Consider the following 23,890-nt stretch of genomic DNA (forward strand, 5'->3'; position numbering starts at 1 on the left):
TGCATATATGCAGTATCTCCTCCAACAAGGATGTGAGGGCTGAACGGTGTAGGAAGAGCAAAGCTCTGGACCGACATGTACTGCGAGCCACGAGCGGTGCCTCGACTGCCTTTTGTCTCATTTCACAGAATCATAGAATTAACTGGGTTGGAAGAGACCTTCAAGATCATCAAGTCCAACCCTTGATCCAACCCCACTGTGATTACTGGATCATGGCACTCAGTGCCACATCCAGCCTCATCTTAAAAACCTCCAGGGACGGAGAATCCACCACCTCTCTGGGCAGGCCATTCCAATGCCTGATCACGCTCTCTGTAAAGAACTTCTTTCTAATATCCAAACTAAACCTCCCCTGGCAGAGCTTAAGCCCGTGCCCTCTTGTCCTACTGCTGATTGCCTGGGAGAAGAGACCAACCCGCACCTGGCTACAACCTCCTCTCAGGTAGTTGTAGAGAGTGATGAGGTCACCCCTGAGCCTCCTCTTCTACAGACTGAACAACCCCAGCTCCCTCAGCCTCTCCTCACAGGACTTGTTCTCAAGTCCCTTCACCAGCCTGGTTACTCTTCTCTGGACCTGTTCCAGCACCTCAGTGTCTCTCCTGAACTGAGGGGCCCAGAACTGAACACAATATTCAAGGTGTGGCCTCCCCGTGCGTTTCCCGTGCCCGCGGGTGTCTGTGCTTCGAGCCCGCGGTGCTCAGCCCGGGGCTCCCCCTGGCGACAGCGCTACCCAGGCCGGGGACCCGCGAGACCAGCCCCGGCACGGCGCTCGTGCAGGGACGGCGGGGCAGCACCGGAGCGCTGCCCGCCGTTCCCCGCGTCGCGACAGTCGCGACATAAACCCCCACTCCCGCCCCAGGGCCGAGCGTTTCGGGCGGGGAGGTTCGTTGCCATGGCAACGGGGGGCGCCTCGCGGCGTCACGTGACCCGGCCGCGCGCGGCCCCGCCTCCCTCCGCGCCGCCATCTCTTGGAAGTTGCGTCAAGATGGCGGCGGCGCCGGTGGGGTGAAAAGCTCCGCCCCCTCTCTCTCGGCGTGATGACGTCATCGCGCTCTCTCACCGCCTGAACCCGGAAGTGCGTCTGCCCATTGGCGGGCGTGCGGCGGGGCCGGCCCAGCCGAGCCGAGACCGGCCCAGCCCAGCCCAGCCCGGCCCAACCAAACCCGGCCCAGCCCAGCCCGGCCTTTCTGAACCGAGCCGGGCCGAGCCCAGCCCAGCGGACCCACGGCGGCGGGGATGGCGGCAGGCGCGGCGGAGCTGCAGGGCAAGTACCAGAAGCTGGCCCAGGAGTACTCCAAGGTACGAGGCAGCGGAGCCCGCCACGGGGCTGCCCCGGTGGTGCCGCCCTGCCCGAGGGCCCGGAGCCCTCGGCGCTGGTTCCCGTGGCAGCGCGGGGGGTTTGGGGCCCAGAGGCGCCTCCCGGGGGTGAGGCGGGGGCGGACCCGCATGGGGCAGGGTTTGGGTTTGCCGGTGCCCGGGGAACGCGGCGAGGAGCGGAGCGGCCTCGTCTGCAGGACGTCCTGGAATACAAAGAGCGGGCTCGGCTATGCTAGGGAAGCGAAACTGGCCGTGTTTTCCCTTGCTCTGCACTTCCCAGTCGGGTGCCAGGTTCGGTCTTGGTCTTGTATCTCACCCGTGCGAGTTGGCTGTGATGGGAGTTCGGCGGTGTCGGTGGTGTTTGCAGTGTCTTGGAAGTGAGGGTACCGGATTCCACACCTGTACCTGTTCCTCTGCCCCAGGTGACTCTTTCTGGTGCCGCTTAGCACAGTGTTTGCACAGACTTGCAGCCCGTGGTGGAGAATGCCTTTCCTTTCCAAGGTGCCTGAGATACTTTTTAAAATAGTGGAGCTCTTCATTCACTAAAAGGAAGAGGAGATGGTTTTGAATGGCACGGTCCTTCAACAGCCTCGGGGAGGAAAGCATCATTGTGTAGTCCAGCATCAGAGGGATTGGCACAAGGCGCTTGGCTATATATGCCACAGAACCGTGTGTCTTTAAATACTATTCTTCTTGAAAATGCTGTTAAAACCCCCTGTATCCAGTCTAAATTGCTCACAGATACCTTTTTTCCTAATGTTTCCACAAAATCATTTTAAGAAAACTGAATTCACTGTGGGCCTTTGTTGGTCCCAGAGTTCCTATTTCTCGTTGCTTTATACAGTGGGGTCTGCTATGCCTTGGAAATTAAAGGTGGCTGAGGATAAGGTAATTGAGGGATTTTGCTGCTTGATTCCTGAATGAAACTTCAAAATGTGGACTTCTGACTATATAAATGTTCCAGCTGCTGGATCCTCTTTCTTTTAGTATCATGGCACATCCAAAAAACTTTTTGACCTTCATCATGCTCTTCTCAGCCTGGGATGTTTTGCTGGTTCTTTGCGCAAACTACTTTTTCCATCTCATCCCACTTCTTGTGCAATGCGGGTCGTCGTGGGAGTCCCCTCTGCAGACACCTCTTCTCTGTGTGTACACGGTCAGTTGTTCAGTTGGCTGCTTGTTGTGTGCAGGTGGAAACTGAGAGTAGCCTTGGGAAGCTGTTTGCCTTGTAAAGTTGGAAGGAGCTTGACAGATTCAAGGAGTGCCAAGGAAAGTACCTGCCACTGGATTGCTTTCCCTCCCAGTTCACAGAGCAGTCCAGGAGAAGGATGAGGTGAAGAAGAGACTCTGAAAACACACAAGTTGGAGCTCCAGGCTCTCTCCTGCAGTTCTCATGAAGGAGCAGTGAAAAGGCTCTTTCAGTTTGTGGCAGCCTGTGGGGGGTCACCCTTCAGCTGGGATATCTGTGAAGGATTCATCCACTGCACCTGACGTGGTCCTATGTTAGTAGCTGTGGCAGAAAAACGGGTGTGGAAAACTACTGCACTGCTTTTTCTTGCTAGGGGAAACCCTGTGCTTGGAATTCTTTCTGTGGTGCTCTTGGCAGTTTCTTCTCTTGCCTTTGTGATGCCTGAGCAGCACAGTGGGAATAGTACAGGGGAAAGGCCTGTGCCTGGCAGTGCCAGCTGAGCTCTGACCTTTCAAATACACTCAGTCATCAGACTGAAACCATCAGCCATTGCTGTTTTGCATTGACTCTTGCCTGTTATGCATCTGACAGGGATATTCCCAAACACTATACAAACGCTTTTAATTTATATCTGCAACAGCTGGACTCAGACATGTCAAATGAATACAAACTGCCATTGAAGATACCAAGAATCAAGCAATTATCAAGGAATGGGAAGATGGAACTGTGGGTATCCTCATTGCTGCAGGGTAGAGGTACTCTGTGAAGTGACTGGGAAATAGATTTCTCGAGTATCACTTTTCACTGTAGTGATTTTAGCTCAGATTTGTGGAATATATAAATAAGTCTTAGAGGGCTTTTCTTTCTATGCTTTTTATGCATTTTCATGTCAGGCTCATCATCTGTCGGGCAGATCATCTCTGGATGATCTGCTGCCAAAGGTAGTAAGTATTTTTGCGTTAGAGTATTGTGAATTGTGAAGCTCCTCTTGAATTGATACAGACATTGACTTTCTGAGCCCTGCTTATGTTCCAGAACTGGTTATGAACAGTTTTGGGAGGGGAGAGACAGGAATAGCGCTGAATGTTACCAAGAACTTGAGTAGTCAGGGAAGACGTTGCAACGTTTTCATATTTATTCACTGTTCTTCAAGTTTTCACTATATTTAAGTTACTAGTCTTCAAAGGTATTTATTAAATAAGAATTATGGTCTATTTGACCAAAATATTCAAGTGGTAAAGTAACTTCCTGTTTCTCAGCAATTAAGGATATGAATTGGATAGTTTTTTTCCAACCTGGTACCACTGCTATCTACCTGAAAAGAATACTTGAAAAAGCATTCATATCTGGTGGTCTTCTGGGAGAACACGGTGCTCTTATTTATTCCATTGTCTTGCATAGTTACTGGCATCTCTTATTTTTCAGCTTCGAGCTCAGAACCAAGTACTGAAAAAAGGAGTTGTAGATGAGCAAGCAAACTCGGCTTCACTGAAGGTAATCTCTAAAACCTGCTCATGTCAGATGTATGAGGCTGTGACAAAATAGGTAAACAGGAGTACTTTTTACTCAAAATTACTGTAATTAAGAGAATAAAGAAGGACCTTGATTTAGTAGAAGAATTTCTGTTTAGCAGCTAGTCTTCATAGTTCTCTGTAAGTGCTGACTTTGTAAAACTGGAAGGTTGCTTCTTGATGATTAGCCTATAGAATGAAGTACCTACTTGAATGTGATCTGTGGGCAGCTCAGGGAAGTGAAATCTGTTTTTCAGTTTAAAAATTATACTTTTTTGCCTCTTTTTATAATTTGTTCTCTTTTTTAATGTGATGCTACTTATTAAAAGTGAGTGTGGAAGTTTTAAAATTAAATTTCTTGTTCGTTCAGGAGCAACTGAAGATGAAGGATCAATCACTGAGAAAGCTGCAACAAGAAATGGACAGCTTGACCTTTAGAAATCAGCAGCTTGCCAAACGGGTGGAGTTACTTCAGGATGAACTTGCATTAAGTGAAGCCAGGGGCAAAAAGAGCAAGGTATGTGCTAAAGGCAAAAAAACTTGCTTAGCAGGTGTTTGTTCCTCACCTGTCAATGCCTTATCCTTTAGTTAAAATACCTATAAACCAGGCATTAATGCATATAGTATGTGCTAAGTAGTTCTCTGTTCTTCTAGTCTGTCATCTGATACCGAATTACTATATCCCTTTTTGGATATTTATTAAGTGTTCAAACAGCTGGGAAATATATTGGAGCTCTGTGATCAGTCAACTGCTATGAAGAAAGCTGACCACTCCTCATTTCATATACCCACCTCCTTGCTTTGTAATTTTGATGTTGATGATTAACTCTTCAGTCTGTGGTTGTAGCTTGTGAATCTTGTCAGGTGCTCTGAAATCTCAATTTTTAGCTAGTGTTCCTTATGTATTTCAGAATAACAGAAAAATTTCAGTACTGTGATCTTTCTCTGCCAAAGTGCTTGCTGATTAAACCTGGTAATACCATATTCTAAGATCAGCTGTGCCTTCTGTAGGTAACAGCACAATTCCAGGGGTGGTGTGCTTGGACTTAAGTAGTTGTCAAGCACCTCTTGCTACCTTCCTTATGAGGAAACCCCTCTTAATTACTGTCATCTTTTCTTTTTGGTTAGCTCTCAATATGCTGAAGCTATCAAACCTGACATTAAAGAAATCTTTCAGCTTATTAGTAATATATTATAACTTCCTTACTTTTTCCCTAAACTCTTGTCCATTTTTCTGCTCTCCAATTCCTTGACAGGCACAGTGTACTTCTGACTGCATTATTCATGCACCATAATAGGTCATTCTTCTAAATGTAGTTTGACCCTTCAGTTCTTTTGTTTCATATTATGTAAATCATTGTTTCACTAGATGTGTTTCCAAATGTTGAAGAACGTCACCCTGTCTTGAGTAGCTTTACAAACCTTTGCCACTGAGTTTCTTTCAACTGTCAGAATGCACAGCTTCATTTATTTATTTATTTATTTATTTAAAAAGAAGTGTACTATCTTTTAAATATGTTCCCTTTAGTTTTACCTACAGGGTCCCACCACGTACTTACATACTAAACTCCATATCACCCTTACTTTGGTGACTTGTCATCAGGAGACCATGTAAATTGCATCTAAAATTAATTAGATTAAGATTCAGATAGATATATCTGTGTCAAAGTGCTCTGCTGGTAGAAGGAGGAGAACATGTGCCCATATCTCAGGTGTAGTTCACAGGCTGGCATCAAATGCAGATGTGGCTTAGCTGACCTGTCTGTCCTGAGCACTTGAAGTTTGATGTTAAGTTTAAATGTGAAGAGTCTTTCTTTTTTTGGTGATGATGCTACCGTCCTTCATCAGTGTGGTAAACATGGGATTCACTGGTGGTCTCTGAGTCTTTTGGATTAAATGGGTGAAAAATGAGGAGACAGTTGTCAGAGAGATGTCTGTATTCTCAGGGTAGTTGGTGGGCTGGGAAGACCCTGTGCTTTCCAGTGCCACCTTCTGCTGTAGCCTGCTGAGACCAGCCTGGCTGGCTGGGGGCAGATGTGCCTTACCCACAGCTGCCCAACCAAATGAGCCTCTGTGCATAGGGTTTTGTGTTACTGGCTGCATGGAACTGTGCAGGATTCCAGTGAATTCAGGTGAGCAGCTGCCTGTAGGACTGGTTTCGTTGTGTGAATGTGACATCTGAGTAGGGGCTGTCACAGGTCAGTGTTGTACCACTGTACAGTAACAACAGTGTGAAGGAAGAGTGCTGCTTTCAGGCTTGTGCTGTGGCCAACATGCCTACCTTTTGGTATAGTAGTCAATGGAGGCAGGATATGTGCTCATGTGCCTCTTTTGGGAATTAGCGGTGGGAATGTTCTCACGTACCTGGGGATGGGCTTTGGGATGTCCCCAGAGACAATGAGGGTATTTTCTTTCTTCTAGAAAAGTGTAGAATCCTCATCTCAGTTGAGTCAAGAACAGAAAAGTGTCTTCAATGAAGATCTTCAGAAGAAAATAGAAGAGAATGAACGACTACATATACTGGTGAGCGAAACTTTTTTTAGCCTTCTTTTTTCGATCAGAAAACTGGTGACACAAAGACAGGGAAAGTAAAATGCTGTCTGAAAACTAGTGTGTTTAGAGGCTTAGTTGTATGCAAAACAGTAGATTAGATCAGATAACTTTTTTATAAAGGTGTTCACTGGGCAAATAAAAAAGTATTTTGACTACATATTCTTAAGACAGTATGTGGAGTCATTCACATAATACGTATTTTCTCACTTAGATTTTTAACTTTTTGGTCACAGCTACTGTACTGAAAATAGGCTGGTACTGGGTGGAAATTCATTATTAATTCACTAACTGTTTCAGAATTGCTTTAAAGTTGAAGATGTTTTCTGCATGTTGCTGTAATTAAGTCAGAAATTACTTTACCAAAATGGAATGCATTTCAGTTTAGAAAACTTGAAAAAAACCTTGTGGCTCAAGTTCAATTTTTCAGGTGTCTGCTATTAGTCAGCAATATATTTAAGGAGTCCTTGGTAGTACTACAAAACTTGTTTTTAATAAAGTACTTTGTTCCTGAATCTTTTCTAAGTAAATAAACTAAAATTTCTGTTTGTCTGAGAACTAGCAATTGTTAACCTGAACTGGCTAATGAGGTTGGTGTAACTCACAGGATTCAATAATAACATGAAGATTTCTTAAGAGCTTTCCTTTTCTTCCTTTAGTTCTTTGAAGCGGATGAGCAGCACAAACGTTTAGAAGCGGAGCTGAGAAGTAGACTTGAGGTTTTGGAAACTGATGCTGCCCAGCACCAAGCTGTGGTGGACAGTTTAACAAAGAAATACACAGATGCCATAGAAAAGCTGCAGAATGATAAAGCCAAATTAGAAGTAAGGAGCTTTTCCTCTTACTTGCAAGTTTGAAAAGTTTTGAAATGCAATGTCTTGCTATGTCAGTACTTACATTGTGAGATTATCTTCTTGCATAAAGATCAAGTCTCAGACACTAGAAAGAGAAGCTAAGGACTGTAGGCTTCGAACTGAAGAATGGTAAGTGTTTTTATTTAATATGAAAATTTGATTGAAAAAAATACTTGCTGTAAAACATTAACTAGGTTATTATTAGTAGTAATTATTTTTAATCATTTTAATAATACCTTTAAAGAAAGGGGAAGAAAAAAATACTTTGATAAAACTCAAATGATAGTATGAAGACAAGCCTGACCTGTGCAGGTCAAACCCCTTTTTCTTTATCTGTGTATGGAACGAGACCATTCTACAAATTTTACTTTCAGTAGTACCAGTTTTGTCTCTGTGCTGCTTTAAGTAGCAGGGATGTTGATGAAAGCTTGACAAATTTATTTGTATTGGAAAGCTATAGAAAGTAAAGAACTTGAATGAAACACAGATCTGTGAGTTTGTAAAAACTGCTCCTAAAAACAAAGCTTGATTAAGGTACACTGATATAACTGACTGAAAAGATTTAAAAAATCCCCCTCCAATGCAAAAGCTTTTTGAAGAATTGCTTCTGTTTTGGGCATAACATTCTCAGCTAGAATATTAGAAAGGTTTTTTTGAAGAATGGTATTGTTAGTTTTGGAATACTTTCATTGTATTGAACACAAGTTGTAGAAAATGGGAAGTTGAGGACTGTGGACCAAATCAAATTAGGGTGCATTTCTCTGAAGTTCATGTTTAAGGTGCATTTTATATGTGCAGTATAGTTCTTTAATGAGTAAGATGCATAGTGAATTTTCAGATGCAGAGTTCCTTCTTCCACCTGGTAACCTTGAAGTATATATTTTAATTATTTTGATAAATCCGAATATACTTGAATTCAATAACTCTCCTGTAATACAGGTCAGGGTTTCACTAAAAATCACTTGTGAAAGAGGATGAAAGCTGTGTTTTGCTACTGTTTGCTTTTTTTGTGGTGTTTGAAAAACTGTAGTCTTAATCTGCAACTATTCAGCTCAGACCTTGTCTATCACATTCTATGATGACTGGGTAATTAATGTCATTGTAAGAAATTGTCCTACTATTTAAGAAGAGAAGCTTTTAAAAATAATAAAACCTGACACTTCTTAATTTTAAATACTGAAATCAGTATCTATTGAGCACATGACAGAGTATGTCTCTGAGAATACTGCTCTTCTGTTTTCCCCACTCTTTCAGAGGAAGAGATCCATTTGCCTCTGACACCCCCTATTTCTTCAGAAAAGCCAGGGCATATGAGACTTGACAACCTGCATACCTTGAAGATTTAAGGGCAGAATGTAAAACAAAACATATCAAACTACTTGTTTATCATTCCTTTATAGTACAAAAAGGAAACATCTGTACATTTGCAGTTTGTCTTTATTTTCTATCATACCCAACGCTACTGCAGTACCTGCTGTACCGTTTCTATGCAATTTTGGAGCTGCTTTCCAAGAAAAATGTTTGTTAATGTCCATGAGCTACTTATTGGCTAGTTTCTTCCTATCTTGCTTGTCTATTTTGGATTATTTTTCCTTGTTAGTCCTGATAAATTTCTGTGTATCAAATGTTGTAGAAAAGGAAAAAAACTGTCACTTTGACACCTTCCCCCTCCACCCTCCACTATATGTGCAGGAGTTCTAGATGTCAAATGGGAAGCAAAACAGTGAAGAGTTTGGGGACCTAAGTTGGGTAAGGTGTGGAATTTGGTCTGAATCAATATGCAGTGATCTTTGTTGAAATATGTGTATAATGCTGGGATATGTTACTCTTCATCTCAGGAATCTAATTATCTTAGTAGTCGTAATTACTTAGATTCACATCTACATACACAGTCAAATGCAAGTGAAGCAGATCTAGAGAAAAATCACTTTAGAATGCATCAGAAGCATAATTGCCAAGTCTTGTCAGAAGAGGCTGTATCATAGCAATGTTTAAATACGGGATTTTAAAGAGCTTGTTATGTATTTCAAATAGTGATGTGACATAGTTAACTGAATTATTGACAACTCATTACCTGCATATCAGAATACCATGTGTGATATATAGTAACTTAATTTGAAGGCCCTTTTACATTCCCCCTCAAATTCTAATAGAAAAGAATGCTTTCCTATAGTTTATATAATATTTGCAGAACAGGAAAACAAGGTGAATTTTAACTCTGAAGTAAGTTGAGCTTCTCAAGAATGGAACTTCTGATTTACAAGTTTATTGCATTTTTCACTGCATTTGTTAGGGATTAGAATACAATGTCATTTATTAAATATGACAGAAAGGAGGACAAATAATTCCTACTGTATTATTTCTGAGTAATGGCTAGAAGGAGACAGATACACTCAAGGGATGCTTATGGTGAGATATGGTGTTGGTGAACAGATGAAATTTTAAAGGTTTACCGTGTGTGTGTGTGTGTGGTTTTTCGTTTGTCTCTTTGTTATTTAGCCAGCAACAGCTAAAGAATCTTCAAGCAGCTTTGGGCAGTAGACTGGAAGAATCACTATGCATAATTAATGAAAAAGTACCTTTTAATGACACAAGTACGTATTGCCTTGGTCTGGGTTTCTTGTTTGATTTTTGGGTATCCATCTGGAGGAAGTACACCTTATGAATTAAAATGTATTAGCTGTAAGAAATGTTGGACATCTGAACAGACCCTTGGAGGTAACTGTAGTAAGTATTCACAATACTTGTCATCGTCTTGCTTACTAATCTGAAAATATTAAGCTTTTATATTTATATAATGGAAATTAAAACTTTTGAAGTCTTTGAGTAATTTACCACTTGTCTTGCTTATTATTGACAGAATATTATAAAAGATGAAGGAACACTCTCAATTTAATGGTTTCTCTGTAAAAAATAGTTACTCATATCAAAGAGTATTTTTTGGCAGGGTATATTTTCAAGTTGGAGTAAGGTGGGGATAAACTGGTGGCTGCAGAGATGTTGACTTAGAGGCATTGGATCAACAGTGATCTGCACTTAGTGGGAAGTTTGTCAGTGTGTCTCAGTTCTGATCAGGGAACACCCAGACTAGTTCTTGTCTGTAGTTTGTTTCAGACTTGTTTGTCTTTTCAAGTAAAAAAAGCCCTTTGAATATGGGGATTTTTAGCTGAAGCAGTGTTCCTTTCCAACTGCTGCTAGAAAAACTGAAGTGCAGAGGATACCGTGAATTTAGGAATGCTCAGCCTTTGCATTGCTGTGGTGCAAGGATGGGTTACTATGTGCCAGATCAGTGCTGTGCACTGTGTGCTTTCTAAATAGCTGAATGCAAGGTTGGGCAGGCACTGCTTGCACTCTTCTGACAGAGACACCAGGAGGACCTGGAATAGTGAAAAAGCTGAAAGTAGTGAAGAAGGAGCAGAGAAGTGAAAACAGGCCTTTGAGTTTCCTGTGTATTTTACTGGTAGCTTTTGCATTTTTCTTTGAGTATAAAACTTGATGATGTTTTAAGTAGTCTTGGGTTCTCTAAAAGCTGATCTGGCAGGTGCTGCAGGGGTGAGCCTTCCAAGTTCTCCAGTGGTTTGGCAATCCAGTAAGTCTTGGCTTAGGAACACCGGATCATCTCTTTAGGAAGTGTTGACTCCCATAGAGCACATCATGCTGAGGTGTTGGTGCCTTGAATTGATATCCTTTTCACTTCTTTCCTCTCACAAAGGTCACCTTGCCCAGCATCTACTGCCTGTTTCTATTTCTCTGGCTTCTTTAGCTCCATTTTTTTAAATAGGTGGTTATCATTGTAGCAAATAATAACTTTGATGCACATAATTTATCTGGTCACTGAGCTGCTGTAGCATGTTTTTGCTTGTGTGGAAAACACTGCAAATAGCTTTAGTGATAAGAGAATGAGAGGAAGTCGGGAGATGTTTGTTTGTTGTGGATTCCAGCTGTCTTCTTATAGGCTCTGTAGTTGGCTTTAAGTGTAACTACCAGCTGACTAGTTTCAGTAACAATTAAATGACTTCTCAACTGCTACGCATGATTTCCAGAGTAGAAGGGTTTGGTAATTTCAGACAGAGTTTTTTGCCCTCTGAATACAACTACCTCTTCCCATGTGTTAATAACCAAATGTGAATGACAGAAAAGGAATAAAAAACTGTAAGTTTCCTTTGAGTGCAAATTTTAAACTGAAGTAGTTGTTCAATTTCAATTGAGGATGGATGTGATTCCTTTTAAATCTGTAAGACTGTAAGCTTTTCTGTAGGTACAAATATGCCTCTGTCTTTCTAAAAATTGTGCCTGCTTGTAGTTGAATAATCAGTCTGGTTACTTCATGACTGGAGCAGAATGCTGAAATACATGGAGGGTACATCTTAGTCTAAATTATTAACACATCAAGAATATACAGGAGCTTTTTAAAAAAATGTGCAAACTATTAAACAATAGATTAGTCTTACTTTGCACTACCTGTAATGTAATTTAAATGTGAAGATAATCTTGAATTCTTTAAGTGTAATTTCTTTTAAAAGATTTTTTTCACTCTTGTTTGTCATGACTACTGTTGTTTGGGCATGGGGATTCTGCTCGTAGCTATCGAATTCAGGACATTCAGATGATTAAATTTGACTTAACAATGTTAAGTGGGAATATTTAGGCTTACCTTATTGAAGTCAATTGTTTATATCTCTTTAGTTAATATTGCTTACGTGAACTGTAAGATTACTGCAATGAAATTTTTTTTTTTTTTTAATCACTGTAAACCAATAAGTCTCTTAAAACCCCCCACAATTTAATAAGTGCAAACTCAATTTTTGTCCTGTAGGATCTAATCGATACAATGCTCTGAATGTACCATTACACAATAGAAGATATCAGGTAAGTGCTTTTTGTGGTTTCGTATTCAACTTTCTACACAGATACTGAAATAAAACCAGTCATGTCAGTGACTGAAACAGAAGAAGATAGTCTACCTTACTGCTATAACGATATTCTAAGGGCATTTCTGTCCACAGAGCCTCTGCACTTTTCCAAAGATAGTGTATATTGTTCTTATGTCAAGGAGCCAGGTTGTCTGCTTACCTCACTAGAGCTGATCCATTGACTTCTGGCTCATGATCACTGTAGGTATTAACTCAGATACCCCTTTCTAAAGAAAGAATGGCAAAAAGGTTTAATACCTATGTCTTACTAAAGTTATATGAAATATCTCTTACTGTGTCAACAGAATCACAGAGTCAACCAGGTTGGAAAAGACCTCGGAGATCATGGAGTCCAAACTATGACCCAACACCACTCTGTCAACTAGACCATGGCACTAAGTGCCACATCCAGTCTTTTTTGAACACCTCCAGGGACGGTGATTCCACCACCTCCCTGGGCAGCCCATTCCAAGGTCTGATCACTCTCTCTGCAAAGAATTTCTCTCTAATGTCTAACCTAAACCTCCCCTGGCACAGCTTAAGACCGTGCCATCTTGTCCTACTGCTGGTCACCCGGGAGAAGAGACCGACCTTTCAGGTAGTTGGAGAGTGATGAGGTTACCCCTGAGCCTCCTCTTCTCCAGGCTAAACACCCCCAGCTTCCTCAGCTGCTCCTCATGGAACCTGTGCTCCAGTCCCTTCAGCCTTGTTGCCCTTCTTTGGACACTCTCCAGCACCTCAATGTCCTTCCTGAACTGAGGGGCCCAGAACTGGACACAATACTCAAGGTGTTGCCTAACTAGTGCAAGTACAGGGCAGAATCACTGCCTTGGTCCTGCTGGCCACATTGTTCCTGATATAGGCCAGGATGCCATTGGCCTTCTTGGCCACCTGGGCAAACTGCTGGCTCATGTTCAGCTTCCTGTCGATCCAAACTCCCAGGTCCCTTTCTGCGTGGCTGCTCTCCAGCCACTCTGTGCCCAGCCTGTAGCGCTGCAGGGGGTTGTTGTGGCCAAAGTGCAGGACCTGGCACTTGGCCTTGTTAAATATCATACTGTTGGATTCAGCCCATTTATCCAGCCTGTCCAGGTCCCTCTGCAGAGCCCTCCTACCCTCTAGCAGATTGACACTTCCCCCCAGCTTGGTGTCATCTGCAAATTTACTAATGATACACTCAGTCCCCTCATCCAGATCATCATTAAACAGGACTGGGCCCAGCACTGATCCCTGGGGGACACCACTGGTGACCGGCCGCCAGCTGGATGCAGCCCCGTTCACCAGCACTCTCTGGGCCCGGCACTCCAACCAGTTCCTGACCCAGCACAGTGTCCCTGTCCAAGCCCTGGGCTGCCAGCTTTTCCAGGAGTACATTATGGGAGATGGTGTCAAAGGCTTTGCTGAAATTCAGATAGACACATCCACAGCCTTTCCCTCATCCACCAGGCGGGTCACCTGGTCATAAAAGGAGATCAGGTTGGTCAGACAGGACCTGCCCTTCCTAAATTCACGCTGGCTGGCTTTGATCCCTTGTCCATCCTGTAGGTGCTGTGTGATTGCACTCAGGATGATCTGCTCCATAACTTTGCCAGGCACTGAGGTCAGGCTGACAGGCCTGGAGTTTCCCAGGTTTCCTTCTGGGCCTTTTTGTGGATCATGGGTAACATTCTCCAACTTTCAGTAATCTGGGACCTCCCCAGTGAGCCAGGACTGTTGGTAAATGATGGAGAGCAGCTTGGCAAGCTCTTCTGACAGCTCCCTCATCACCCTCCCTCATCCTATCTGGTCCCATAGACTTGTGAGGATCCCAGTCTAGCAGGTCGCTAACTTCTTCCTCCTGGATAATGGAGTCTATTCAGCTCCCAGTCTCTGTCTACCAGTTCCAGAAACCAGTTGTCCTGAGGGCAACCTGTCTTCTTTTTGAAAACTGAGGGAAAGAAGGTCTTAAGTACCTCAGCCTTATCCTCATCTTTGGTAACTATGTTCCTCTCCATGTCCAACAAAAAATGGAGGTTTTCCTTGCCCCTCCTTTTGCTATTGATGTGTTTATAAAAACACTTCTTGTTGTCCTTAACAGAAGTGACCAGATTAAGTTCAAATTGTGCTTTTGTGTCTCTAATTTTCTTTCGACATGACCTAACTACATTCCTAAACACTTCATGGGTTGCCTGCCCTTTCTCCCTAGTTTCCTGTAAAATCTCCCTGTTCAGCCAGGCTGGTTGTCTTCCCCACTGGCTTGCCTTTTGGTACATAGGAACAACCTGCTCCTGTGCTTTCAAGATTTCTTTCTTGAAGTATGTCCGTCCTTCCTGAACCCCTTTGTTTTCAAGGACTGTTTCCCAAGGTACTCTCCAAACCAGCCTCCACCAAAGTCTGCCCTCCAGAAGTCAAGGGCAGAGGTTTTGTTGACGCCCTTCCTTACTTCACCAAGTATTGAAAACTCTATCATTTTGTGGTAACTGTGCCTCAGGTGGCCTCCAGCCACCACCCACCAGTACTTCTCTGCTTATAAACAGCAGGTCTAATGGGGCCCCAGGCCTGGTAGGTTCATTTATCAGTTGCAACAGGAAATTATCCTCTATACACTCTAGGAATCTCCTAGACTACCTCTTCTCCACTGTGTGGAGTTCCCAGCAGACATCCAGCAGGTTAAATTCGTCCACAAGAACAAGGGCTGGTGATCTTGAAACCTCCACCACTTGCTTGTAGAATAATTCATCACCCTCTTCATCCTGACTGGGTGGTCTGTAACAGACTCCCACCAGGATGTCAGCCTTGTTGGCCTTCCCCTTGATTCTGATCCACAGGCACTCAACCTTATTGTTACTGACTTCAAGTTCTACAGAGTCAAGAGACTCTCTAACATACAGAGCCACCCCTCCACCTCTCCCACCTTGCCTGTCCCTCCTGAAGAGCTTGCAGCCATCCCTGACAGCACTCCAGTCATGCCACTCATCCCACCACGTTTCTGTGATGGCGACTACATCACAGCTTTCCTGCTGCACGATGGCTTCCAGCTCCTCCTGTTTGTCACCCATACTGCATGCATTGGTGTACATGCACTTCAGCTGGGCTGCTGATTTCACTCCTAACTCAGGCTTTCCACCCTTAGGCTCTTCTCTGGAGAGCCTGGTTTCAATCCCTTCCACTTTCAAACCTAGTTTAAAGCCCTCCTGATCAGCCCTGACGACTTATATGCTAGGGTTCTTTTGCTCTTGCGAGATAGGTGAAGCCCATCTGACTCTAGCAGGCTTGGTACCATAAAAATTGCCCAATGATTAAAAAACCCAAAATTCTGTTGGTGGCACTAATCTTTTAGCCACCTATTCATAAGATGGATTTTCCTGCTTCTCATTTGTCCTTGCTGCTGCAGGAATTGAGGCGAACACCACCTGTGCTCCTGTCCTATCAGCTAGTGGACCTGAAACCTTTAAGTCCTTTTTAATTGCCCTGGTACCTCTTTTATCATTCTCATCACTGCCAACCTGTACTACCAACAGTCAACCTGCAGTAAGCTAGAACTTGAACATTTAATTTTTGAAGTTGGTTAAAACTGTGTTAGTTTAGAGACCTTTTGTTGAGGTGAAAAAAAAAAAAGGTAAGTTTGGTATTCTAAATTCCTTTTCCCTTAAACTGAACTTTTTTGGTCAATATTCAAAAATGAGCATTAATTTTCTGTGAATAGCTAAATATATTAAGGGTTTTTACAGTAGCAAATCAGATACCTGGATGCAGTCAAAATTTTCCTGTGTTGCTTCCACTGAGGATGGTCTCCACAGCAATGTGGTTTTTCTCTTTGCTTGTATGAGATGTCTTGAAGTCACTCTAATGAATGCATTCAGATGCCACTGCAGAAAGATTTCAAATGTTGCTTTCTCCATTCTTCAGAAGTGCCTATAAAGAGACCTTGTTCCTAATACATCTGCTGTGAGAACAGGTGTCCTGCTGTTCAATTTTGTGATGAAAGTAGCCCTAAATTTCAGGTTGCTGCTGCTGAGTTCCAAGAAAAATCTGAATAACTACATGGAGAGTTTCTCCCTTTACTGTTTTCTGCTAGAACTATATCAGTCTCATACTTTAAGATCTGCAGTCTTGAAAATTCCAGGACAGATTTTGATGACTGGCTTTGCCAGTGAAGGCAAAATGCTGGTATATTAGCACAGAATGCAGTGTAAAGGACAGCAAAACAGTAATAGCATCTGTTTTCCTTCTTTACATAGCTAATTAACATACTGAAACTGAGTTTAATGAATACATTAATTACTCACCACCATCCCAGATCCATAATCAAGATTGACTTGATTTAATAGTTCATTGAAGCATTAGGAATGCCTCTGAAGGATAAGTCATTCTTGGCTGAAATGTCATTCTAACCTTATTATCTCCTTCATAAGTCACGACAGACTGTGTTTTTTTCTCTCTTGACTATGTTCCATTTTGGATTAATTTCTGGGATGCCTTCCTACTGTACTAAAGCCACAGAACAGCCTTATTCATGAGCAACAGCTCAGTTATGTCCAGAGTGGGAGAATAAGAATTGAGTGTTACTGGTTAGAAAGCAGTCACCTTTAATTATGGGAGAAAACCTCATTGGTTTTTACTAAGTAAATTTAGGTTTCCTTGTGACTAGGTTGCTGTTGTCAGCAATTAGTCTGTTGGTCTTTGGAAATTTCAGAGATGATTTCTGTAACTATATTGACCTCTGAATGTTCTTGTGGCCTGTATTTGGAAAAATGAGGTAGAGGCAAAGCATCACTAGTTGCGTGAAATTCAGACATACAGTGTGCTCCTCTGTGTGGCATTGTAGTTTATGAATAAATTTTGAAAATTAAGTTAAAATAATTTCTGCTGGTTTTAAGATGGAATAGTAACAAGAACGGAATCACTGATAATTTTTTGTATCAAAATGTATATATATTTTTTTAATATTTAAATAGATACACATCAAATAAGATAACTTTTTAACTGTCTTTGCAGCTGAAGTTGCGAGATCTTGCTGGCAAGGCACTGGCTTTTGTTCAAGAACTTGTAACAGCTCTCCTGAACTTCCACACATACACTGAGCAGAAGGTACAGATCTTTCCCATTGATTCTGCAACAGACACTATATCACCGCTAAATCAGAAGGTAAAGCTTACAAATTTCAGCTACAAGTATGTTCAATTGTGCAGACTTTCATGAGTGAATAATCTTAGTCATGCAAACTTCTACCACTTTACTGGAATGCTGTGAGTGTGTTCCTGAGAGCCAGCCCCTCCTGCATGAGAAGTCTTTTCTGTTGGGTGAATTCTGTGAATGTGGGCAAAGGTGTAGCTGCAGAGAATCTTTTTCCCCTGTGCCTCTGCTACAAGAACAATATGATAATCAAATCAAAGCTTTACTTTTTAAATGCTAAATTGAAGTGCAGTTGTTAAAAGTTCAGCTGACTTGTTTTAAAGTAATAATACTCAAATACTGCACTGCTAAATGGAGCTTGTTTTAGCCAATGCACTGAGGCATGGGAGATGTTGAGACAGAATCTGGTTTTCTATATAAAGTGTTTAACTGTAACATTAAATAAACTGGATGGAAGGTAGACTTCTGAAGGAGAAGACCTGGACTCTGTTCCCTTATCAAAACACCAACTTTTTAATCTGATTTTGGGCTAGTTGCAAAAAGATCTTTCCTATAAGTATGCTGAAGCTGCAAGTCTGTAAAGCATGTTGAAATCAATATGAGAAATCTGACCCATCTCTTTTGGCTCAGCTCCATGGGAAGGCTTTCTGAGAGTCATTCAGAGCTGTTCAGCTGCATATTTTGACTTTTTATGCCATGAGGCATGGAAAAGAACTTTGTGCACAAGGATTTGTGTGGAGATGCATATATGTATGCTTTTGAATAAAATTGCATTAACATCAGAGTTGACTTCATAGTGTAAGTGGACCTATGTGGATTTAAGTTGTTGGTGACAGTATTTTGTGATTCAGACTTTAATTTCAATTTAGTAGTTGGTAGGGCTCAGACTTAAACTACTGAGGTGGATGTGGTTTGCATTGACCAAATGGCTGCAATGCATGTAGTGTCAACATTAACTATCACAAAACTTTCTTGCTCGTGGTAAAACCTCCTTTTTATTTCTTTGCAGGTAACAAATATGCTTGTGAAGGTGTTTATCCACTAGAGAAGCCTCATTCTATTTGCTTCTCAGTCAGTCAGGAATACACTTTTACAGAGATTCAGCATAGATATGAGCTTGAGAACATTTTCTTGCTTCTGCCACCAAATGCACTCAAAATAGCGTCTCCTTCCTGGGAGAACTATGTGGCTTTGTCATCTTCCAGATGTTTTGGGCCAGGAACTGTGTCTCTGTTTCTATGGCCCAGTGTGGTGACTGGATTCTATAGACGCTACTGCAGTTTACACCAAGGGAATAAAGTTGAGTTGCTTAGACATCACTTCTCACTGATTATTTTTTTTTCTCCCCTAACATCCTTTGTTAACATTTCCTTGTTGCTTTTCAGCACGGCTGAAATATGCAACTTATTCAGAACTGTAATTTGATTCTTCTTTTCTGATAATTGACTCTGATTCAACAGTTCGGGCTTTGTTTTCATAATTATGTCTCTTTTAGTCTGCCCCATTGTGTATTCATGACCTAATTCCCTCAGTGCATGCTACTTCTCAGGTCTTTTGCTGTGACTGTCCAGCGGTCTTTTATAACTGACTGAAGCTGTAGATGCTCCTATATTTTTGATTAATTTACCTGTTTGCTTGGCAAGTGTTCTCAGTGTGATTTTTAGCTACTCCACTGAATGAGTCAAAACCTCCCCTTTAATATGGTACAGAAAATGAGACAAGTGTCAGGTAGTGGCTTAGCAGATTTGCACTGATGTATTTTTCCCCAACTCCAGGTCTTGTCTGGTGCTTTCGAGCTATTTTCCCCACCAAACACTCAAAATAGATGTCGACAATTCCCTTCCAGGTTCAAGTATTCCTTTTGTCTTTAAGTATTGAATTGCTGGGTTCTGCTGGGTCTTCAGCGTCATGCCAGATAACTCAAGTCCTCTCTCTTGCAGCACAAGCCAGGAGCATTCTGCATGTGTTATTTCTTCCTCCTTATATTTAGGAATTTTCCCTAATTCTGTCCAGATTTGTGCATGCATGAATGAGGGCTTGGCATCTCACTCTTGTTAACACTGTGTTACTGCACTATAATAATACAAGAAATAATTAAAATCTCTTGTACTCTATTTGCGTGGGATCTTTAGCTGCCATTGTGCTTCAGATAATCAAAGGTGAAGGTGTCTTTCTGTGGGTCAAAATAAAAACCAAGATTGCTTTTCACTACCTATATCAATCTCTGAAAGAAGGTTTTTATGATACTGAGGTATCAACACGGAAAGCTGATGGTGTTGGTATGTTTTGGTTGTGTGTAACTGTACACACCTTCATTCTCAGGTATGCTTTTTTAAGGGCAAAATTAGCCAAAGAATTTACTTAAGCAATTTTCAGCGAAGTCAGGTAGTTCCATGAGGTTGAAGTTTTGTTGTTACTCAGGCCTGTTGTAGTTTTTGGAAGCGAGAATTCTCCTTTGATTAGTTATTGCTCCATCCTTAGCTTTGGCATAAGCATGCTTCGAGTCATTTTGAAAACTGGACTGGACACAAATAAAGATAAAACCACATCTCTTGCTCTCAGTTTTAACTCAGTTCTTCAGTACTTTGCACAGGGAGGAGAGGCAAACAACAGCTGGGAGGAAGGTGGGATACTTTATTCTGGTGGCTTAATGGTGCATGGATCTAGCCTTAATTTGGTGGAGTTGAGAAAGGAATGCAAGAATGTTTAAACTTAAAAGTAAGGGCTTGGTGTGCTGTGCATGGCAATTAAAATGGGATAGGGTGCAGTGGCAAAACCCTGGATGTGGTTTTGCCTGGATTTCCACTACTTCTCACTTTAACTCAAGGTGTGTTTGTGTGTCTTGTATAAGTGGTTGCTGTACATCACGATTGTTGTATCTTATTAATGACATCTTGGGCATCGTTTAAGATGACAGGTGCTTTGCTAAAATTGACTGTTCAGTTGTTAACTTAAAAGATCTTACAAGAGCCTTCAACAAGCACCACTTTCAAATCTCTCTATTCTCAGTTCTCACAATATCTCCATGAAAACGCTTCATACGTTCGCCCTCTGGAGGAAGGAATGCTGCACTTGTTTGAGAGCATCACAGAGGATACTGTGACAGTCCTGGTAAGACTTCTTACTTTTAGAATCGAAAAACATTTTTACAGAGCAAAACCACTTATATGTTGTTTTTCCTTTCAGGAAACAACAGTGAAATTGAAGGCCTTCTCAGAACATTTAGCTTCCTACTTAGGCTTTTTAAGAAAGATTCTTCCTTATCAGTTAAAAAGGTACTTTTGATTTGATAGATCCCATTTAAAGGTGCAGTAAGTGTCAGGTATGCAGCATTGTCAACACCTACAACTTAAATATTAAATCAACCCTTAAAACACAGTCTGGCTTAAAAGGCAGAACTTTTTTTTTTCCTAAATGCTGGTTTCTGAGCCTTGAGTTAGGCATGTTTCTTTTAAAGCACTAGAGCTAAATCCATGTATTTTAAAGCTCTTTTTCCCCCCTTACAGATGAGAGTTTAAAAAATCTGTGCAGCTTTCAGTAGTATTTCTTAATGTTATTCAGTAGCATTGATATTATTCAGGTATGGTACACTGAAATTATTAATGCCTTGAGCTTGTCTGAGAATAATTTATCTTTCAGTACATGTAGTAGAACTTGGCCAGATGCACATCCCTTCTGCTTTGAAAATCTTTGTTCCTGAGTTGGTCAAAGGGAGGTGAATTATAGATGTAAAGAACTGCTTAAAAAGTGGGTTTGGACTAAGGAAGAAGAAAAAGCTTTATTTATGTCTTCTTTACACCTGTTCTCATGCTTCTTAGGAAGCAAGATAAAATAATTTATGTAGTGGAGGAAAAAGTCTTTAAACGGATGCAATTAATTCCTTGCCGTGAGCGTAAACCATTCCTGACTTGTGACTAAAATGCATAAGAGTGGGGGTGCACACAGTAATTTTCATGTATTGCTAAGTCACTCTGCTATGTTAACCATTCTAAAGTAAATTCCTAGTCTCTTGTTCTTTTAGACTGGGGATGTAGAGAACACTTATCTATTCCAAAACTCGTGAACTTGTTTTGTAAGATAACTGCTCATTTTTAAAAAAAAATAATTCATATATTCCTAGTTTGGAAGAAGAGTGTGAGTCTTCTCTTTGCACAGCTGCTTTAAGAGCTAGAAATATGGAGCTACACAGAGACATGAAAAGGTTGACTGCAGTCTTTGAGAAGCTACATACGTATGTCAGTCTTCTGGCCTTACCGAGTAAGTGTCAGTTTTGGCTTGGTTGGTTACACTGTGACTGGAAGGTACTGGTTTTACTTTTGGATCAGTGTTGGGTGGTTGGGTGTTTGTTTTTTGATTGTTTGTTTTTTTGTTTGTTTGTGTTTGTTTTTATTTGGTTTGGGGTTTTTTAAGCTGAACACATACACTCCAAATGCCAGTTCTATGATAGAAGAAAACAAGATGAACACTGCTTCTTTGGTGCAGTCTGAACTCTGGGTGAAGGAGTTCTGCAGTGTGCTCTGTCATGATCCTCTTTTATCCAGGCTGGGAAACTGAGTGTGCTGTAGAGTGTTTATTGCTCCACACTCCTCCTCCTGGACAGACATGGACATGGTTGCAGGCCTGGAAATTACCAAACAGTCATGTGTACCAGATTTTAGATAGTCACAGTTAGCTGTAGAGGAGAAGAAATGACTGAGGGTTTTTATAGTGTGATTGACAAGTATGTCTTTTGTCATCCTTTAATTAGGAAATTGTTGATAAACTACATTTTATTACTAATCATCACTTCCAAGCCCTCCTGTTCATAAGATTATTACAACTGTCATGGTAATGACTAAATAAAATCAGATAAAACTTTTATATGTATGGGGAAACTGTCTCCAAATGCACCCGTAAGTAACAAGAGGAAATGATTATGGTATAGCTTCAGGTTGTTTCAGTTTTCACTCTTTAGAAGAGCCCAGATGCTCCTTCCTACAGCAGTGAACATATAAGTATTTACGCATGTGTAAGTGGTTTTTGAGAACAAAATAATTGTTACTTGTAAAAAATAATTAAACTTTAGGGAACTGGAAAGTCTTTTACCTGTCTACTCTTGCAAAATTTGAAATATATATATATTTATATACACTTGATATTGAAGGGGAAATTTAAGTAAATGAATCTGTTATGGTTCTAGTAGGTGGAAATGGAATTATTTTCAAAGATGGATTTTTTCATTCATGGTCAAATCTTGGTCTTGTGGTTTTCTCTTCCCTTTTATGTGGTATTCTTAGGTACAAAACCAGAAGGACTACTTAGGACAAATTACAACTTTGTGTTTACAAACATTGCTGCAACTCTTCATGGATTTCATGATGTTTTAAAAGGTGAGAGTACAGGAATGTCGTTATGTTTCAAGTCTGCTTCTTTCTGTTTAACGTAGCACACGGGTACTCTCTCTGTAACAATGTTGAATATATAATATGTGGTGAATGTGTTTTGTTTTGCCTTTAAAAGTGAAGATGAGAAACTAAACCTACTAAGCATTTGTTTCAAACATTCACACGTGGTTTTCATTCCTCCTTTCTGTTGGCTTTGTTAGTTGAAGTTGCTGGATTATTTAATTGTGGCTCACCACATCTTTCTGAGCAGTATCACTTTACTTTCTGAACTTCACTGCTCTATTGAAACTAGCACACACTGAAAGGCTGTTAAATATACCTATTTTCCCCTGCATACATACCGTTGACCTAGTACCTGTCTTCAAAGTGGAATTTTTCCTTACTATTTTTAGGTTGGTTACTATTTTTAACATTACCAAAGCTTACAAAGAAGTCTGGGTTCTTTTTGAAACTTAATTTCCTCCTGGAAAATAGCTTGCCTTCCTTTTATCAGAAGAACATAGATATGTTATGTTTTCAGTGAAGTGATGTTTAGTTAAAAATCAAGAGTTTTAAAAAACTGATGTTTCTGTATGTCCTAGAATTTCTTTACCATGAAACTGTTCCCAGGGAGAAAATAATCCATACAGACGAGTTGTTTTAGTGCTAGTCAACTCTTTAAACATTAAGCTTTTATAATTTTAAGCAATTTTTTTTTTAATAACAACAATATCATGACCCCATTCTGCAGAGTCCTTGTTTAAAAAAAAATTATATTTAAGATTGTACCTCAAACAAAATGAGAACTTAAACCTGGAGTTTTAGAGAATAGATAAGTTTATTGATAAATACTCTCTACTTCTTAATATGTTTACTGCAATGTAAAATCAACCCAACTTACATTTTAAAAGAAATAAGGAAAATGGAAGTACTGAAGAGAACTGTCAGCAGAATTCATTAGCTGTCCACAGAAATGTTGTGCTTAACATTTCACACTCCCATACTCCAGAATGCTTGATTTGTCACTTCTCTCTTCTTTTTTGATCCAAACTAATTTCAAACTGCTTAAGCTTGCCTAAGA

The 23,890-nt window shown here is 41.0% G+C and overlaps 1 protein-coding gene across 2 annotated transcripts in view; it reads left to right on the top strand.

Moving 5' to 3' along the window:
* The first annotated feature begins 1,131 nt into the window (after positions 1–1,131).
* Positions 1,132–23,890, top strand: part of PPP1R21 (protein phosphatase 1 regulatory subunit 21) — a 35,394-nt gene continuing 12,635 nt past the window's right edge. Inside the window, exons 1-13 of one of the 2 annotated variants that reach the window (XM_050316693.1) lie at positions 1,132–1,299; positions 3,932–4,000; positions 4,388–4,534; positions 6,439–6,540; positions 7,227–7,391; positions 7,492–7,550; positions 9,921–10,015; positions 12,238–12,290; positions 17,309–17,458; positions 20,456–20,557; positions 20,633–20,721; positions 21,567–21,703; positions 22,723–22,815. In XM_050316693.1, the coding sequence (XP_050172650.1) occupies positions 1,237–1,299; positions 3,932–4,000; positions 4,388–4,534; positions 6,439–6,540; positions 7,227–7,391; positions 7,492–7,550; positions 9,921–10,015; positions 12,238–12,290; positions 17,309–17,458; positions 20,456–20,557; positions 20,633–20,721; positions 21,567–21,703; positions 22,723–22,815 (1,324 nt within the window). In that variant the 5' untranslated portion in view covers positions 1,132–1,236. Of the gene's footprint in view, positions 1,300–3,003; positions 3,233–3,931; positions 4,001–4,387; positions 4,535–6,438; positions 6,541–7,226; positions 7,392–7,491; positions 7,551–9,920; positions 10,016–12,237; positions 12,291–17,308; positions 17,459–20,455; positions 20,558–20,632; positions 20,722–21,566; positions 21,704–22,722; positions 22,816–23,890 lie in introns of those variants that run through there. The other variant, XM_050316694.1, reaches the window with a different exon arrangement.

Source organism: Myiozetetes cayanensis, unplaced genomic scaffold, assembly GCF_022539395.1.
Source record: "Myiozetetes cayanensis isolate MyiCay16 unplaced genomic scaffold, myiCay2020 scf2-11, whole genome shotgun sequence".
Lineage (NCBI taxonomy): Eukaryota > Metazoa > Chordata > Aves > Passeriformes > Tyrannidae > Myiozetetes > Myiozetetes cayanensis.